The sequence below is a fragment of the Micropterus salmoides genome, unplaced genomic scaffold, assembly GCF_014851395.1.
Source record: "Micropterus salmoides isolate LMB-PRFRI ecotype aquatic unplaced genomic scaffold, ASM1485139v1 Ms_hic_scaffold_8, whole genome shotgun sequence".
Lineage (NCBI taxonomy): Eukaryota > Metazoa > Chordata > Actinopteri > Centrarchiformes > Centrarchidae > Micropterus > Micropterus salmoides.
Genome location: NW_024044570.1, coordinates 9,047,734 through 9,068,330, shown reverse-complemented (window position 1 = coordinate 9,068,330; position 20,597 = coordinate 9,047,734). Strand labels below are relative to the sequence as shown.

The 20,597-nt window shown below is 39.7% G+C and overlaps 1 protein-coding gene across 1 annotated transcript; it reads right to left on the bottom strand.

Annotated features, from left to right (window-relative positions):
* Window positions 1–3,346: 3,346 nt before the first annotated feature.
* On the bottom strand, window positions 3,347–19,498 carry ticrr (TopBP1-interacting, checkpoint, and replication regulator). The gene is made up of 21 exons (XM_038705642.1): window positions 18,425–19,498; window positions 17,232–17,469; window positions 16,826–17,058; window positions 15,807–16,041; window positions 15,235–15,373; window positions 14,955–15,082; window positions 14,517–14,720; window positions 14,223–14,368; window positions 13,842–13,942; window positions 13,469–13,562; window positions 13,282–13,364; window positions 11,455–11,685; window positions 11,208–11,295; window positions 10,865–10,937; window positions 10,339–10,470; window positions 9,338–9,428; window positions 9,148–9,206; window positions 8,543–8,820; window positions 5,877–8,067; window positions 5,524–5,652; window positions 3,347–4,050 (listed from the first exon to the last, which is right to left on the bottom strand). The coding sequence occupies exons 1-21, from the start codon at window positions 19,103–19,105 to the stop codon at window positions 3,932–3,934; spliced, it is 5,673 nt and encodes a 1,890-aa protein (XP_038561570.1). The 5' UTR covers window positions 19,106–19,498; the 3' UTR covers window positions 3,347–3,931.
* Between the last annotated feature and the right edge of the window lie 1,099 nt (window positions 19,499–20,597).

Here is a 20,597-nt window from a genome sequence, read left to right as displayed (position 1 = left end):
GACGGATACACACAGCACGAGACCGGACAATTAAGTCTAGCTTCAAAATAAAAGCACAAGCTTTGCTTAAACAGTGGTGAAAAGTACATCTACTACTACAGGCTACATAAATAGGCTATCCGTTTGATATGCGCCTACTTGTACTTTATTTTCGTTCTTCTACTGCTTTATTATATTTCAGAGGGTTTTTAAGTTGAACCTTTATTGATCTCCAACGGGGAAATTTGGTTGTTGCACAAGGAAAGCAATAAGTAAAAAATAATAAAATAGACTGTATTAATAAAGAAAATCTAATAGAAATCTAATTGTAATAGTAATAGTCGAAAGAGCAAAAGTCCAGGGAACATAATATAACATAATATAATATAGTACAGTATAATATAGTATGGGATATGAGAGATAAAAGCTTAAGGTAAAATCTAGTAATATAACCTAGTATGACATAATATAGTGTAGTATATAGTCAGCAATATGGAATAGAATATCAAATATAATATTGTATTGCATGGATATAGTCTAGAATGATACAGTACAGTATAATAAGTAAAAAGTCTAATATAATATATAACACAATATTATCAACATATACAATATAACAAAAGATATAATTTATCCAGCAGTCCAACAAAAACAATGAGAGACAATTTACAGATTCATATTTTATTCACAAAACCTATGATCATCTTATAAAATATGATACATTGATGTAGATTAAATTTGGTCCAACATTAATATAATATAATTATATATACTAACAAAACTATATATAATACTTACTACATGTTGAATACATTCAATACAGGATTTGTATATGTAATGGACTATTTTTTCATTGTGCTATTGCCACTTGTGAAAAAGTGAAAAATACATAATCCGTAAGGCTCACTTGCCTGTTATCTTTATATATCCCTATAATGGTGACAACTCTGATTTGGGTCATAGGCCAAAAAGGAATTTGAATAAACCAAACAAAGAAAGAACAATATACCACTTCATAGCATAGGCATTACATAGCCAAAGTTGTTATAGTGGTTTTACTTGACCGTAAACAGTAGAGAGAACAGGAAACGTGGGGAATGAGACGAAGAGATATGCAAAAACGGTCTGATTCAAACCAGGAACATTGAAATTAATCTGAGGCCATCAGGACGCCCCAGTTCCGTCACCTTTAAGTGAGATGAATCACTGTGGTACGTAGACTAATTTTCCTTACAGGCGGGGGTGAGAAAGCACTAGATTACAATCTGTTTTAATATTCTGCCTAGAAAAAACTAATCGCATACAAAGAGTTCGTGGTCAAAATTACATTTGAAAGTTATTCCTTTTTATGCAATTTTCACTTTCACTGAACTCCAAACGAGGGCGATCACTACGGGTTTTATTGTGAAATCTCCGGAACTCACATACCTTATTGTGGCGACCTTGACAGCGGTGGAGGAGTGCGTGATGTGACTATTGAAGGACATCAGCGGGCAGAGCTGCAGCACTGCAACATGTCACATAAAGCTGACCAACAACACTGACTTACAAAACCCCAAAACAAACAACAATGCTGTCACTCGTTCTTTCCTTTTTCACACAGACAGACAGGATAAGTGGGCTTTTTCTGTGTAAAAACGCATCACAAGGGCAATCCAGTCATTTATACCATTGAAACTACTGCTACTTCCTCATAGCGATGCTCCACGGCTGATTTGACTTTACTTTAGGCTTTTGGGAAAGTTAGCACTCAGGTTCCTTTGTCCAATGACGCAATTGCACAGGCCTACCACTAATAACACAAAATAGGTCATATATGAACTTCCAGCAACCTTTAGCAACCATCAGTATTTTAATCCCTCTATTTATCACTCTGGTAGCCTATATTTATTTATTTGGATTTATAGTCCACACTGATCTCAACTTTTCTGATTCTTAATGATAAAAAAAAAAAAAACTTCTGAGAGGAATTAAGCTATACCTAGCTCAAGAAAACATTAAATTTAAAGTTTGGCATACATAGATCAGTTTTCAATTTATAGACTGTAACCTCACTTAACCAGACTTTTCTATAACATTTGGTAGATGGTGTTGATGCCTGTACATAACTCTGTACACCTTCCCAGCTGCAATGTAATATTAATATTTAATGTGCCATATTTTTGTCAATGCTTATAAAACAAAAAAACTGAAAAACTTCTTAGTCGGTGATCAGATCTGCCCACTTTCAAGTGTCCCCTTCAGTCAGTCACAAGTCTAGACAGAGGCCATACTGTTTTATATTCAGGCATGAGCTCCTTATGGAGGATCATTAAGTAATCTGTGGATTAGAGGAAATAGTGCGTACTGGGATCAAAGTTCGCATTGCTTTTCTCCAGGACATGGAATTAGTTTACAACACAAATAGAAACTAATTCAATAAAGGAAAACAATGTAGTACATCCGCCTGAAAGTCCACTGAAGTAAAGTATAACAATGCTAATGATGTGGAGAAGCCATGTCAGAGTACAGACCGCAATACAATCCATCATTTGTGGCAGCAAATGAAAGCTGCTGAAACCGCCATTCAACATCACACAGCTTAAACAATTTCATATGTACTAATCCAGTAACTAAAAGGCTGTCAACAGGCCTTTTCACAACAGACATTGTGACTTGTCATAGTATGAAAATTCATGTTGCAGTGAGCCAGCATGCACAATACTAGGAACATGAAACAAAAGCAGCTAAATCTAATTCAGCCATCATGTATTTATCTAATTTTATTTTTTACTGTGACATATCAAAATGTCATTCTTGTCCTTAATACCTATGTTGTCCACTGGGTGGAATAGTTAGCAGCACTGCGCATACAAAACTGAAAAACTCCTACTTCAGGAGCAACACGGTGCAGAGCATGTCCTCTGACTAAACTGTCATACAAACCCAGCACACCATTGTATCACCTTATCTGACTTTAAGGCAAACAACTGATAGCAAAGGAGAATTACAAATAATGAACAATACATTCATGCCCAAATCAACTAGCAGTTCTGATGAAACAAATAAAATTAACTTCCTGAACAGATCAGGATTATAAAATGCGGGAACCTGATTGTCAGCCAACAACATGTCATTTCATATTCCTACACTCTTTAATGTCCCATCTACTGAAAACACATGAAAAGTTTTATACTCTTAGAGCACTGACCTTCGAACATGTAGGTGATTACAGGAAAAATGTTTCAGGTTTCCTATCAGTCACTGGCAGTTGATAAAGTTGAATGGTTTTAGATTACGTTAGTGTATGGATTTTCTTGTCTTTCCCTGCTTTGCCAAATATTCAAACATAAGTAGGGCGAGTACCGGAAAAAACATTTTTAATAACTTCATTCTGAAAACTGATATTTATTTACATAAACTTTGGAAACATGAGCTATTTACAATATGATGCAATCATTAGGCCTTCCTTTCGGTGTAAAAGCAAGTTATGACAAGAACAAACAAACTAATAAATAAACATGAATAGTATTTATATCAACAAATGTAGGCTTTAGACTTGATTGTAAAATGGCTGATCACAATTTTTAAAAACAATGACATATAAAGTCACCGTTTCAAAGAACCCATGAAGAAAACATGGCACACTTTGAATGATAAAGTCATTAATACAAACAATTTTAAACATCACAGTAGAACTGCATAGCTTTTCAACTCCATGCTAAACCTACCTATTAATCTTAAAATGTCCTGATTAAAACAAAAGCCGCACGTTACAACAGAAATGTGATGGTCAACAGTGTTGGTGGAGGCGACTGAAAGGGACATTCATTCATCAAGTGGTGCTTGAAAGGCATCTTTCAGATCTGCCATAAAAAGCACTCCTGACAAAATATGGCTAAAAAATGCTCGCAACTTCACAGTAACGCACAGAACGGACCATCTGTTTGCTTTTTGCAGGCGGATTTGTGGTTCAGTGAAGCAGTCTCTTCCTGCTATAAGTCTTCTCCGTGTTTGAGCGTGTGATCGGCTGGCTGAAGGGAGAGAGGTCCACTGCATCAACTTCTATCCTCCTCCCCGATGCAGCCTCATCTACAAGGTTTAGGAAAGAATGAGGATTGTGAGTTAACTTACAGTGCAGGGGGAATGTTTAGGTAAGTGCATTTATCAGGCTGTTTGTTCACATTGGCTATTAAGCCAGTGAAAGAATGCTAGAACTCTATCCTATTGTCTCACCTGGACAAGTAGAAAATACACAGCATGCTCAAGAGTATGTGGGCAGTCAAACACCAATGTGTGACTAGTCTAACTGATTTACCTCCTATGGATTTGACCTCTGTCTTTCTTATGTGATACTTTTTCACAATGAATCTCAAATGTGTTATGGGTCCTGATTGTGTAACGAGGTAAATGAGATATACTTATTGTGCTAGCTATAACATGTCTGAACCATGATGCATCTTTGGTCTGGGGTGAGGGTGTAAGCTGCCTAGTAACTCAATTGTTTTGAGCATTTGTTTTGTGTATTTGTATTCTCTGTACTAGGTATGTTTTTTTTAAAATGAGATGCTGCATCTCAAGGGGCTATACACCAATAAATTAAAATAGTTCTGCAATTAAAAAGTATTTTCACTGTCAATTAATCTGTATTATTTTCTCAATTAATTGTTTTGTCTATAAAATGTCAGTAAATTGTGGAAAACATGTATTACACATGTATTAAAATAGCATGTTTTAGTCCACCAATCATCCAAAAACCAAAGATATTCAGATACCACAAAGAAAAGCAGCAAATTCTGAGAAGCTGCAACCAGCATTTAGTTGGAAAAAAATGATTTGATTATCCCAAATGCTGCTGTTTCTGTTGATTGCCCAATTGTCGCAGTTCTATATGTGACTGCACCTTATTCTCTATTATTATTATTTTTTTGACACAACAAGTACTATGTATATTGTCCCCAATTTCTTAAAATTGCTTAAAGAAGGGATTTCTTAGTGGGCAGTATAGACATAAGGAACAACTCCAGTGACTAATAGTGTAAAGTGACTTTTACGGTATATTAATTTAAGATAAAATTGAGCACACCCTTTAATATTTCCCTTTATTGGAAACAATGACCAGAGACCAAAAGTACTAGTATGTGGACAGTATTGTGTTCACATACTTTTGGCCATAAACTCTGCCAGGTTGGCAAGCAGCCAATCAGGTTTTACCATCCATCAGTTTCCTGCCCTGGTAATATAAAGGCTACTGAGAAACCCAAAGAAAACACCTGACTTTATGTGAATATACATCTAATTTATAAAGTATAAATCAGAGGTTGATTTAAACTGCAGTATGCATTACAGTAGACTTGTTTTACTGTAATATTTAGTAGTATCACTGATATTTGGCCAAGATATTACATTAACAGAAAATAATGCAGTTGTCTAATAATATCCCATTTATAAAAAGATACGTAAATCAATTTGGGAGGCTCAAAACCTCCATTTTATAGTACATGGCTCATAAATAGTGCCTTTAATTAACTGGGAAAGATAAACACTGTACATGTACATCCTTACCTTTAAAATGTGTCTTTCTCTTACTAGCAGAGCCCGTTTTGCCCTTGAACAACAATGGAGAGTGAGTGAGGGCCAGAATCCCACTCGCCGTCACCGGCTTCCTCACCTTTGAGCTGGGAGGAGTAGCTACTGTCAAAATGCAAAAAAGTAGTGACAGAATTAAGGCTTTATTCTGTAACTTCATTCAATCAAACCTCTAAAAAAACAAGTCCAATATTTGATAAGTCAATTGCCACAAAGTTAAATTATTCAAATGTTTGAATTAATATTTAATTTCAGTCAGTTATGTTATGGCATAAAAATCTTCTTAAACAATAAAAGCACTGTTACAGAGTGTGTCAACCATGGCTTACATGACTCCCCATCTCCGTTTGCAGCGGCCCAGATGATTTCTTCTTCTGCTCTCTGGGGATCGGCACAGTCGTTCTGCTGAGCCAGCTTCTCTATCCAGTACAAGTCTTCCATTGGAGAAAGAGGAGATGCATCTGCTCCATATGAGGGTGACCGTTTGGAAGTCAAAGTTAATATTGCAGCTTTGTTGTTTGAGGGTTCGTCAATGTCCTCAGCGTCCTGCAATCTGCTAACTCCAAGCTCAGCTTCCTCCAGCAACTCCACCAGTAAAGGCTCCCCCTTCAGGCCACGATCCCTGCCTCCAACCACTTCGATCTGAGCCCTCTTCCTGCGAGGCCAGTTGTTGAGGTTGTCCGGGGTCGCCTTACCTACACTTTGAGGTGAAGGAGTCAGGGGAATGATGTCTGCAGTTGCCACCGGAGACACTGTTCCTGTACGATGGCGTGTAGGCGTGTAGGATTGGCAGATGTAAGTTTGGACGCTTCCACCTTTTCTAGGTGTGCTCTTAGCCGGGGTGACATGAGTACAGACAGATGGTGAGACACATCCAGGATCTCGGTGCTTAGAGAACAAAACCAAGGGGCTTTCCAGCTGAGAAGGTTTCACAACAACCAAAGGGCTCTGAGCTCCTGAGGTCAAATCAACCGCATTCATGGAATCTGTGCGTTTGATTTTGAGCTTGGGAAGTCCTGATGTTTGCATTTCCATTTCTACTTGGTAGGTCAGAGGGTTCGGAGTACCCATGCCCTTTTCTCGACTGGGTCTTGCTGGGCCCCTAGGGGTTGAGAATCGGGGGGAATCATTTCCGTACCCCAAACGAGCAGCAGCCTCCCTCTGTTGGCGGTCCGGGGTCTGCCGGAAGCCGTAGCTCCTAGCAGGTGTGCCTTGGGGTGGCACACATGGTTTAGGAGACACTGCAACGGACAAAAAGTCTTCACTGGACTTTGAATGCTTCCGTGAAAAGCTAATGTTCATCTTGAGACCTCCACTAAACTGGGTCTTTACGACTGCTGCATCTACAATGTCCATACTATCATCTTCTGTGGATTCAGAGTTTAATTGTGACGTGTCAAGTTGCTGTGAATCTGTATGTGAACTAGAGTCCGTTTCAGATGTTTGTGCACGTTCAGCCGATACCCCTGTATTTGACTGCATGTTCCTTTCCACAAGGTCACAGTTGTCAGCAGATTCTGTGTTCAGTTTGGAGGCAACATTTTCACTAGACTGGGATCTGGTTCTAGCACCTTCACCAGACCTCGTTCTTGTCAGGGACTTTGTTGGAGACTTTACTGAAGTATCTGATCCGTTTGAAACAGCGGTACCTCTTACTGGTGTAAATACTGGCTTACATGGGGATGCAATGTTTGAACTTTTGCCTGGAGTTCGTCCAGAACGAGTAATCATTTGGCAAGTAGGACTGGGGGTCCTGGTTTGAGTTCCAGAGTTCAGTTTAGGTGAGGTGTAGTGGTCTAGGGGCAGTGTGGATTGTGGCAGAGGCGTTTCCAGTTGACTATCAGTGTCACTTTTTCCAGGTGTTTTCATCCTATTGTGAAGTTTTTCAGAGGACCTCAGATTTCTTTCCTTTGTCAAAATAATGTTATTTGCATTTTCAGAATCCCTTACTGGGCACACTTGACATGCCTTTTCTAGGGTCTTGAAAATGTCTCTTTTAGTGTTTGTGCTTTTGACAGGACTGCTGAACGTGTTGGGCGTTTTCACCAGTCTCGGAGAAGTCCGGGATGCAATACGAGGAGACTCTGGCACCTTGAAAGTAGTGCTGTTTTCTGCCACTCTATATTTTCGAGGGGATGGAGACCACGTGACGCTCTTCTTGGGAGTCCTGGAAACTGGGCTATTGCGCAAATGTAATCCAGAAGAGGCGCGGCAGTCAAGCAAGGCTTTGACTGGAGTCCTGAGAATACCCTTCAGTGGGCTCATCACAGGGCTTCGCTTAGTAGGCGTCTCTACTACAAGACTCTTTCTTGCTGGAGATCTGAAAGGACTGCCCCTAAGAGCCATACCAAGCTCACAAGAGCTGCCTGCTACAGGGCTCTCTGCAACTGAGAAAACACGCTTGCTGGAAAGAGGTGGGGTTTTGGGGCTCGCTGGGGTTCGAGGGGTCTTGGGTGTCCTGATCTCATGGTTGGCCCTCCCACGTTTGCCAGGTGACTTTGTTGGCGTTTTATTTGGACTCTAAAACAAACACAAACAAAACAGGCATTAAACCTGCGAGAACTGATTTTGTATTGAACACAGCATAGCACTTTTTGCTGAAAACAGCTGCCTACTGTGGCTAAAAATGACATGGGAGTGATGACAATGAAGCAGAACAGTTATGTTGTGAGCAGGACCGCTCCTAAAAGCATTTTATTATGAATGCATAGATACTGTAATTATATGGATTTCTTTATATATTGTACAAGCAGTGCTATACAACATTTATATGAAAATATATTTCTGAAACACACTATAAAATGAAAAGATGCTTAGTACTTTTACACTCACAAAATTGAAGAAATCTGTCAGTGTGCTATATTTTCATTGCATCCACTAATTGTTTTAAATCTGCTTGTACAACAAATTACCTTTAGCAGCATGTATTTGCAGACATCAAAACTCTTTAGGCAGTACAGCTGCATGAGATGTGTTTGGTGAACCATGTTATTACCTCAAAGACAGTAGAGTCTGTGGACAGCCGTGACCTGGTGGCCCTGGTTGCAGAAGACTGGTCAGAAGGACGACTGGGGGAATCGGCAGCCCCAAAAAGAAGACGCATGGGAGACCGAACTGTTTTTACATTAAGCCCAGTGATTTTGCCATCGCTGAGTGTAAGCTGGGATGCAGAGAGCGCCCTCTCCAGGTTACGGGAGCGTGGTTGAGAACTAGAGTAGAAGGTGTTTGAGTGTCTTCTAGCAAACTTCTTTATCCTTGGGCTCCTTCTTAAGTCTGATACAAAACCAAAGCACACAAAGGGCTAAGTTATGCGTGGTGCATGAATTGTGTAAAATTGCCCTTCATTGTCAAATGCCCAATAATACTAATTACAACATAACAATGTCAAACAAATGAGGATTTAATAGCTTTGAAAACTAATTAAATAAATATCAGTTTTAAAAAAATAAGCCCCTCTCTATTCTTTTTTCATTTCAAAAGACATATTTTTGTTGCGTACTTAAAACAAGACTAATACAGATTATAATTCTTACATTTATATAAATATAATTTTGTTTATAAATTTTGTGTGGGTGAAAAAACAAAATATCACTAAAATACCTTCTGCAGGTTTTACTGGTGACTCTTCCACAATGCACTCCTCAGATGGGACAGACCTCCTGAAAAAGGTCAAAAACACAACACTTAAGGGTTGTTCACAATAATTATCAACTGTAAATGATTTCTGAGTCATACAACAAAAACAAAATCCTTAATATATGTCAACAAGGCAAACTGTTAACAAACATACCGTCCCATTTTCTGCTGGTATAGGAGGCGACTGGACACTTGCTTATGGAGGGGCGTTTCACACACTTTCTTTGTTAGAAGTTTGTGCTTCTCTGAAAAGAAAGAATCTCCTTATAACTAATTGCTATAAATATCAAGTTTATTGAAATAGATGCATGGTGGAAGAAACTCCTATCTAGGGCTGGGGCAATTCGTCGACGTAATCGATTACGTAAATACGGATTACATGCATTAGGTGCGTCGACGCATCGCTGCATCCGGTGTGGGATTATCCCGGACAAGCTCCAGCTACAAGACCGCACCTTCGACCGTCTAAAGTTTGGAGTATTTGTTTACTTTCTGTCGCCACACACGGCACATAATCAGCACAAGGACACGTAGTCCGTTAAAATGTTTATTGCCTTCAAGTAATTTCTGCCCCAACGTAACACCGCAAGTCATGTAACGATCGGCTGTTTCATATTTTCTGATTATTTAAAAGCCACGTATGGGCGAGAAAACAGCTGAAACTAACAATACAGACGATCTGTGACTGTCTGTACAGTCTGAGTCCTTTCAGGTGTTCACTGATGCAGAAATACATTTTATTATCATACTGCATTACTTAATGTTGAAATGAATCCATGTCAGAAACATTTAAAGTTTTAAGTAAAGTAGCCTAATTAATGTCTGTTATTGTTACTATCACAACACATCAGTAACGTGGAAATTTGATTCATTTTAAGATTTATTGATTAGACATGTTTTTGATATTTATTTTGGATAAACAACTTTTCTTTCTTTAGAATAAACAAAATTAGTCGTTAGATTAATCGACTTGAAAAATAATCGATATGTACAGCCGTACTCCTATCACTGAAAAATACACTCAACTTTCTAACTTTAGCTTTAGCAGTGAATATCTGAACATCAAGGTTGCTTGGCTGAGTACTGAAGGTAAAGGCTTCTCCTCTCCTGCACATAAAAAGTCAGCTTTCATTTCATCATTTAAAATAAGTTTACCTTCAGATTCACTGCATCGCTTGCGTTTTAATCCTTCCACAGCAGACACAGACTTGCTCCTCGGAAGCTTGGCTTTCTTTGAAGGGGAAACAATCTCTTGGTTGAACAGATTTCTTCTTACCTTCGTCACCTCTGTGGACAATCAGAACACGGGTCTGTATTTAGGACTCTCATGCAAACATGGTAATGCCTACTGATAAATGGCAAAGGTGATACTGCCTCCAAAATCTATCTTTAGAATATGAAACAATCTCCCCCTGTTAGCTTGCGAGGAGGGTGTAAAGAGTTTGTAGTTGACTTCATCTTTGTGAAAATGGCATGGGTAAGCTTGAGGATGTTTTGACATGATTTGAACCAAATTAATTTGAGCTGTCCACAGTCTACTGTTCTTCATTAAGGAGCAAACATTTTACAGTATAATTCAAACTTACAGAGATTAAATTTTATATTCAAAACATAGATTTGGGGTTGGGCAGGAAAGTGGCACTCGATGTAATGATGAAGTTAGATGTAAAACAGAACAGACCTTGTGTTTCTTGTTTCTGAGGTGGTGGTTCTGCAGCAAGTTTCTCCAAAGCAACACAGACCTTTGATTTGGACTAATGACAGGTAAAGAATCTAGATTAGACAGCTAAAATAACCATGAAACATACTGTATACACATAAATTTCAGGTCTCTTAGCTAGGTGATGGTCTTTACACAGGTCAACACAGTAAGCATTTGAGAAATGAGAAAGTAACACATTTAAAAGCCGTTATGCTGTTGAATGAGTCTAAGCAGGTTGAAACAACAATTAGACAGTATGGAAATATTAGTTGATTAGAGTTTCATAATAAAAAAAGTGATTAATTATCTATGGACATCTTACAGCTCTTTTCGTCTTTTTGGGCATTTCTATTTGGCGAAGACTCTGTGATGATTCAGTCATACTGCGATGACGAGTCAGCATACCGGTCCTAAAGAAAAATAGACAAAAACATGAAGAAAAAAAACAAAAACAAATAAAAACATACCTTACATCATGTTATGGCTTCATCATACAACTAAAAATTCTACTAATTAGTAAAAATGATTTCCTCCAAGTGACATCCAGCAAACATACAGCCTCTCCTCACCTCCTCTTTTTGGCTGAGCGATTTCGCAGGTCCTGCAGGCAATCTTTGCCATCCGAAACCAGGCTGTGTGTGGAGAGGGGAGGTGAGGATGCTGAAGGAGAAACACTGTCCTTGGCAACTGACTCGTCGCTGAAGAAGTCAGCAGGTAGAACAGCCACCAATGCGTCGGGGAGTTGGGTGCCCAGACTGTGGTAGATGTCTGCAAGCACTCTGGGGATGGAGGTCAGGAACCTGCCATGACACAGAAAGACTTGTTAGATTCGAACAACTATAGATGAAATATTACACAATCTATGACAGTTTGGTTTACAGTTTAAATATTCTTTTTATTTGGGGTGCCTCTCCTGGCAGTAAGTTATAAGTTACTGGTTGTTTAAATCAAATTTCACATGGATGTACATCTTAAAAGAATGTACACCCTCTCACTGAATGACCATAACATTAACTACATAACTACGCTCAATTGCTGACTGTCAATTGAGCATGTTGCTCCGGATGATTGTCTCACTGCTCCTCTCCCTCGTTCTCCTTCCGACATTTTACAGGCAGTCAGTTTAATTGTGGCGCCATCTGGTAACTAATCAGTGTGTGTCGAATCAAAATGGGCGTTTCTGGGGTTTTACACCATGGTGAACCCTGGTGATGACTACAGGTTGTCACAATTTCTCTTTCATTGCACATCAGTATTTTGTTATTATATAGGATGCCCTAAAACTCCTTTTCCTCACAGAGATTATGTCTATATACTTCTAACTTATTTTTCCAGTTAAGTGGAGAAACCTGATTAATGATTAGGTCATGTTCACTGGCAATGTTTTTTCCCCAGAAACAAGATCCTACGATTTTATAAATATTGTAGAACCTTATTTCACTGAAAAGCTTTATTTCACTGGGGACTATTGTATCACATTTCAGCTGTGATGCGGCGAATATGCAGGTACTCTATTTTTGATGGGAGCTGCGTTAAGCTGTGCAGAGCAGATCAAACCGGGCAGGAAGACAGACATAGAAACAGGTAGGGCTGAACCCGAATATCTTAGTTCATTGTATGTAAAAATTTTATTTTATTTATTTATACACACACACACACACACACACACACACACACACACACAGTGAATTTAACGCTTCAGTTCACATCAAAAGGGACCTTTCCTATGCTAATTTCATTTAAAAATTAAAGACGTTATTATTAATAGTTAGCTCACAGGAAGTGGCTACTCACACACCTCTTTCCCTCCCTCTCTTCGCCCACTCAGGCTGAGCCACCCGCGCTGTATTTCAATCCCCAGCTAAGCTTGTGGTGATAAACTTGCAACAGTGACAAACATGCGACCGGAGCCGAAGGTGAGTGGCTGTTAAAATCACGCTTTGACTCCACGCGTGTACACCTTTTTTTTTTATTTTTATTTTTTTATACAGTTTATGATGCAGGCAAATAAGGGAAAAAAAAAAAAAAAGACGTGCTCTTCTCTTTCTTTCAGTGTGTTGCTTGTGTGTTGAAGATTGAAGTACTGGTTTGACTGGAGACGTTTCGGTTCTACTCGATACCAGGCTGTTTCGGTAGGTACCATAAAAGGTACCGAGTAGCGATACCCATCCCTACCCACCTCCCTCCGTACAGTTCGGCATACATGCTCTGGATTGATTGCAAAGTTTAACCATCACAGTATAAGAAAAAGTTTTAAATTAATAAATATATAATGTTACATCATGATGCAGCGCTGCAGTATAAAGACAGAGAAGTCCGATGCATGCTGTGTTTAAGCGCAGTGAGTGCAGTAAGGGGAGAGCAGCAAAGTCGTCACTGCAGCCCCACACACTTACCGTGGGAGGATCTCATCTTGAAGGAACCTTGCTAGGCAAACTGGGTCTTTTGTAAGTGAGATTATCCGGAGCATTTCAGCCACCTGATGAACAGGAGAGGTTAGAAATTAATTGTTTATGCTAGCTCTTTGAAATTTTTTACCTTTTTCCCTCAACTGTACCAAGGACTCAAAAGCGAGCATCTCACCTCCTCTGCCATCTGATCAACATCCAGAGAGTCAGACTGCTTCGAAGAGAAAAGTCTGCACAGCTCCAGCCTCAGAAATGCCTGAAGCTGGCACCTAAGAGATAACCTGTGTTACTGACACCGAAATATAACTGACATGACTTTGGAATAGAAAGAATAAAATTACGTCCTTAACCTTTATTTATCAAGGAAAATTTGCACACGTTTATATCTGCAATGACCAGCCACAAACAGACATACACAAACAAGTACACTTTGCACACCTGGCAGAGAGCCAGTATAACCACAGCCAGGCATTTAAAAAGCTGTTCAATTAGCTGAGTTTTAGGGACTCTAAAAACAAGACAACACACAAAAGGTAGAAAGTACTCACTCTCTGACTTTGTCATTAACATCAGCAGCTGTGCCATAGAGCTGCCTGATTGATTTACTTGTCTTGAAGAGGTGCTGCTGGACCAACAGAAAGGTCTTTACCTACAAAAAAATTGTAGATACAAATGAATGTCCCCCGCGACCCGACCCCGGATAAGCGGGTGAAGATGGATGAATCTGTCAAATTGGATTTCAGTGTTCTTTATGTGATGTACTGAATGCTTTTGTTATCCTGATAAGAAACGTTTCTGCAAATTATATCAACATTTTCATTTTTTCTATCAGTTCATCCACGATCAAATAATAATAACCAGTCTGCTGAAAAGATGAAAATGGGTCAGGTCACAATCTTGAAATACATTTTAGCCACAATGTGTCTCACCTCCATGTCTGATTCTGCCACGAGGAAGGTTTTCACAGCAGACAGGAGCTGCTGGACACCAGTGAGGAGGGACGAGTCTCTCTCTGCCACAGTCTTCTCATAACTGGACTTCAGATGGGACAGCAGCTCTGCCTCACTAGTGAAACCTGGGAAAGGAGAAACATGATTTGACTACTTAACTTGATTTGTTATTATACCAAAAGGTAGAGTTCGACACTGTGGGAAATAGGCTTACTCGCTTTCTTTTAGAGATAGACTGTTGAGTGTTGTAACGTTTTAAACAGCGACACTCACTGATAGTGTTTGCTCCAGCAGATTTGTTCCTGTCACTTGACCGTCTCTTCCCTGGTCTGTCTGGGCCCCTGCCCTCGGCCCCCAGTTGCTCAGCCTCGACCTGGTTCTTTTGGGCTTTCACATTCAGCCGGGCCACATTCAGCATCTGCAGGGAGCGGCTCATGGTCTTCATTTTCTGTTTCACTGGTGTGCGATGGGCGCCACCTGTAGATCAAAGATTGGAAGTATTTTTTGACATTGAATGTCCCCTTCTAAAGAGATAAATTTGCGACAACAAAATAAACCTGAGCAAAACTGAACTTTTCTACAATATTGTAAAGATGCACCTGTATATTGGCCATCGGCCACCCTGCTCTCTAAGGATCGGCATGGGCCATTGAAAAACCCATATCGCTCGACCACTACCCAGGAATATGCATAAAGATGAGGCTTTCTCACATTTCTTTCCCCTCTTGGCATCTGCGCCCCGGGATGTTTCATACAATTCAGCCAGACCACCAATCAGTTCCTGCTGTAGGGCAGACAACTCCTCCTCTTCTCTCTGCTCTGGCACTGCATGCAGCAACCTGTCCAACAAAGCAAGCAAAACATCAGGACCACATGTCACTTTCTATGCCAAGATTGAGTTTGTTTTAGGTTGCCTTTGATTATTTTTAGTGTTTAAATCTTAAATTCTTACTTCAAACGCACTACATACATTTTGAAACCATAATCTTACCTCATTGACTCCATTAAATGGGGGCTCACTCCTGCCTGGTCTGACTGAGGGAACCAACTTTCCAACACACCTGTTGTCAGCAGGCAATGGCTGACCTCCTGCTGAGCCCACTCAGGAACTTGATGATCATTTGACTGGACTGAAGAATAAAAAAAATAAATAAATAAATAAATAAACCCTGAAACAAACAGCTAGCAATACAACATGTAACGTAAAAATAAAACTATACTGCTACCATCACATCACTCAAGTTTCGCTACATCTAATATATGCAATTTCAGATTTTATGGACTAGGAACATAAAAACGCCAAAAGACAGGCAGTGAATGATCAACCATTACATACAAAAAATATATATATTTAAACAGAATACCATTCTATTCAAGTATACTGAATGTAACCAATGAACTGTGTACATATACCAGCTACAAATCAACCCAAAACCTCCTTGTAACATATACTTTTATATTTATATGTGTGTTTGCCAGAATTACTTATAAATTCAGGCAGAAATTTTCCCCAAGATATGAGTTTGATGTTTTGAGGCCTGAATGTTACTATTCTGTCCTCACCATCAACACTGTCACCATCCTCCTCCATGATGTCATAAACTACTCCCAGAACACTGCTCACAACATCTGGCAGTTCAGCTGAGCTTTCTGCTGTGGCAGGGGCAATGGTTTCCATAGTCAGAAACTGGTCATGCTGAGTTATTCCAGACTGGAGAATGGTGAGCAGAGCTGTAGAGTGTGATAAGGCGGAGAGGACAGCCGTGTACACCAGGCCACTGTCATTCACCTCAGAAAGCTGCAGGAAAAAGCAAAAGATGGAGACATGAGAGAAGTGAATCAGTAAATGATGCAGTGATCTAATGGCTCCAACTGACCCTCTATTCCACGGGGTGATTGGCATGCCAATATACTGATGTCCAGACAGTATGTAACAACATCCAGTTCATTAACAGTTATTGTGGAAAGAAGTTTTGAAATGCAATTTTTTGGTGTACTGTCTGTCCTTCAACTTGTCTTGTATACTTGTGTTTGAGTGCCTTGCATTCTTCCAATTGACATAAAAAATAAACAAACAACAACATTTGGTCCTTTGTTCTGAATGACTAGCATGAACACCTTTATACTATTAAACTACATTGTAGCATACCAAAACAAAATGTTTATGGAAATGGAAAGCAGATCACAAACAACTGCTGATGTTGTTATTTTGTAGATTTTTTCAAAAGGAGTACAACTTAAATCACATTAATTCATCCCCTTTTTTGCAGTCTAAAATGTATTGTTTATAGTTTTATATTATTAAAAGGGGGAGAAATAGGGTCCAGATCAGATATCAGAAATGCTTTTTTGTCTTTTTGGCCAATTGGAGCATGTCAATGTCTTGTCTGATTGACAGCAGCTGTCAACAAACATGTGCTATGGCCTAAATGTCATGGGCAGACAAAGCGTTGTTACTGGCAATGAAGAGTACGGACTACACCTGCATCTAACCAGACTGAAGTGACATATGATGGGAATTGGGCACAATCTGCGCATTAGCACCTTGTGTAAAACAGCACTGTTGTGTTTGGATGTCTCACCATATGCAGAGCATGAGAGGACAGTTCCATCAGGAGATGCTGGAAGGCAGCAGCTTCCTGGTCAGTGCTGCTGGAGCACTGAAGCACCCATGACTCTGTGGAGGTCTGTGTCAGTGAAGAGGCATGCCAACCCTGCAGCACTCCTTTCAGACACACTTCCACCGACTCTGGGAGAAGCCTCTGTCTGCGAGACACAGGCTCAATCATGATGCCACAGCTCTGCGTCACATCACCTGGTTGGGTGAAGAATAACACAACACACATGAATAATGGAAGTTCTCTCTCAACTTTATGTTTAATGTGCTTAATTTCATTATTTATGCATTACATAATTCCCACTGTTGTGTTAGGTTCATGTTCAGATTTAGCCGTCTAAAAGGAGTTCCCTTCCATCATGTAAACCAACCTTGCTCCCACCGCAGAACACCTCCTATGACAGGAAAAGCAAGGCGATAGAGCCTTTCAGAAGACAGCAGGTATCCAATACTGGACCTGAATGGAAAGGCCTCTCCCATGAAGCCTGAGTCTGTCTTTTGAGTGCAGCAGAGGTTCAGCAGTACAACCACGGGGATCACTCTGCCACCAACCTGAGCTAGGACCTCGGACAGCTTATCAAAGCCGAGGTGATCCTCACACCTCATGACCTGTAATAAGACAAAAGAAGATGCTTACATCAGTGAAAGGGGGAATTTGTTTTAACAGCCACTTGGCAGGTAAATATCTGGAAGTGGATGTTTAGCCATTTTAGCCATTGAAAATGTCACACTGACTGGTTAAACTGTAAAGAACATAAGGTTAGTTTGGGTTAACCATGCATGTTTAAAAACATCTACAAATGTTGCAATGCTGGTCCTGTTTTGGCTACATAAGTAGTAAACTTTAGATCCTATTTAAAGTTGATTTGCAAAAACAACAACTGGGTCATACAAGTGGTGAGTAACAAGGAAAGGGAAATGCCAAAATAAAGTGTCAGAAAATTATAAATGCATCTCTGCATAGTTTCTACAAGTCTCTGGAACTCTGCTGGAGGGATGAAAGGCATTGTTCCATATGATATTTCTGCATTTGATGATAATTGTGAAAGGTGCTGTCCAACACATCATTCCAAAATTTACCCTAGGGGCTCAACTGGGTTAAGATCTGATGACTGCAAAGGCCAAAGCACATACTCACATAATTCAGTTACCCTGTGTGCGTTTTCTTTCACCACTCTTATTAATTTTTCGCTTTATATTGTCACCCTTCTCTAGCTCAATACGCGAAAAAGTGTCACACACAGTAACTTACATGTTGTCATTCCTGGTCCTAGAGGCTGCTTTACAGTTAAATAAACTTCTATGACTACATTAATTACCTGTGTGACACTAACCTACTTAACATGATTATTCATGATACTAGTGATTTTGTTCTCAAATGCCATAACAACAACAACCAGTATGGTTACACAAATAGTACAAAAATGAGCAATGTTTAAAAGCAAATGATTTGTTATGAAGTTACAGATGTATAAATATTGTGATTATTTATTTTTCAAAAATTACTCTTGTTGGTGCCTAATGGTAATATTCTAAATTTGCTACACTACTGTGCTGTACTGACCTGGACATGTGATCTACTGTCGATCCAGTGCACTACAACCTGTCGCTGAACCAGCATGTCGTGAAGACCCCTGGACATAATGTGATCTGCCACATCTGTTGTCAGGTCATGACTTCCCAAAGAAAGATAGTCCACAAGTTGTGTCCTGGTACGCGGGCACTTCGAGACAATAAACACCACATTCCTCCCGTTGTTTGAAATATCATCCTCCTGTGAAACACTGGGCTTTCCAGCTCGGCTCGACTTCCTGGGCCTCAGGGACAGTTTAGTGGGAGAGGTGATGTCTGGTCTGTCCCACTGGAAGTCCAGCAGGGTTTCTTTGAGTGCGTTTTGAAGTGAAGCAGATTGACTGGATTGCTGCTTCAGCTGAGGAGGGCACGGTTTATCCTTCACGTCAAACTTGGCTTCAAACTCCATTTCGAAGTCCTCAAAAAGTTTGTGGCGAAGCTCCTTGAAGTCTGATCCCCTTGATATGAGGCTGGCATTACGACCAGTCTTAGATTGAAAGAATTTATAACCCCAGCGCACTTTGTCAAATCCATACTTGCAGCTAAAATGCAGAAGAATTTGTAATATTCCTCGTTTCACTAACGTTAGATTATTCCGGGCACCCACCTGATCGCCTGAATCGTGATCTCCATAATCCACATCGATAACAAAAACCAAGTTGTGTAAAGCCATACCGTCAACAGCAGTATCATCAAAGACAGTGAGTGGCTCCGGAGCCCTTAACTCAACGATAAGCCATGAAAACAGGTCAGTCACTATTTAACAAATTTGCTCCTAAGGGTTGTTCATTGTGTGACGTTATGGGAGCAGGGACGCCATTTATAGCTGCCAACATAAGGACACTTCATGTTTCCTCGCTAGCCCGCCAGCTAGCTATCGTAGCTACCAAGACTCAAATTAACGTAATGACAAATTAGCTTCGGCTAGTGTGACAGTGGTTTAGCGCTCGCTGATGTTTACAATAACTTTGCTCCGGAATAAAAGCTTTCAGACTGCTTAAAGTTTCCATATAACACTGTTACCTAAACGCTTCCACATTCGCCATTTTCTCGTCGCTGTTAGTCCTCAACGGTTCGCGCTCCTTCAACGAGAGCCCACCCGTTCGCTGTGATTGGTTACATCCTGTAACAACAACAACCTAATTGGCCAAGAATAAGGCGTAAGCTAGCCGGCGATTCGCCAGAACTCTCTTGTTAACTTTTCATTGGGCTAATGCACCATTAATCAAACTGGACTGAATTGTACCACGTGACACAAGAACAGGCAGGAACAGTTGATTGGCAGGTAGCACTTGTATTTAACTTTTAAAAGCTACTCGTTGGTAATGCGTTATGTATATCTTGACGTATCGGGTAACATCAACTTGAAAATCAAAGACATACGTCGACCTGTTAGTCTTTGAGTTAGCAACAGTGTCATTTTGTTTAACTTAACTCATGATCCTTACTTTACAACTTTTGCATAAGTACGTAAATGAATTTTCACTTTCAAATGGTTCAAGTAAATATTTGCCCCAGCCACAACAAGTGAACTTAAGTAAAAAAGCCACATGGATACATTATAAAAATATGTTAATATAATAAGATAAGGGTTGATTTGATTAAATATTTTCTTGAAATTATTTTGAAAAGTTTGAACTTCCACATTGGACACTGGGGGATACAATGCACACTGCTGTACCACAGATATTTTAGGACTGGGAAAATCAAGTCAAACTAATCTTGAGGTGAGGGCACTATTCTTTGGCATTTATGCATATGGCATTTGACATGTTTGAAATGTTGAACATATTTGGTATTTCAACTAAAGCCTTTGTATACCCAGCCCGCTGTGTGCGTGTTTAAAAGAATGATACCAAATAAAAATGGGCAAAGGACAGATTTTTTTTATCGTGTTTGTCCACTGATGACTATCTACTATCCAAATAAAGCAGTGAGAATGAGAGCTTGGCATCCTCAACCATTCTCTCTCTCACTACCTAAAGTGGAAAAACTGTCAGTCAGAGCAGTATTTGGCTTTGATCTGGAGGTCTGGGTCTTCTCACTAGTAATTCCATGTTCCCTCAAGTTTTAAGCAAAATAGGATGCAATGAGTGTGGCCTACAGTTGGTTTTCCATTTGTATAAAATCAATAATAAACCTTCCAAGATTAAATAAAGTTTCAA

Coding starts and splice junctions, on each gene's coding strand:
- ticrr (XM_038705642.1), bottom strand. CDS start 19,105: ATGGCTTTACACAACTTGGTTTTTGTTATCGATGTGGATTATGGAGAT. Junction 10,471..10,864: donor TCAGAAACAAGAAACACAAG/GTCTGTTCTGTT, acceptor GATTGTCCACAG/AGGTGACGAAGGTAAGAAGA. Junction 8,821..9,147: donor ACCAGTAAAACCTGCAGAAG/GTATTTTAGTGA, acceptor GTTTTGTATCAG/ACTTAAGAAGGAGCCCAAGG.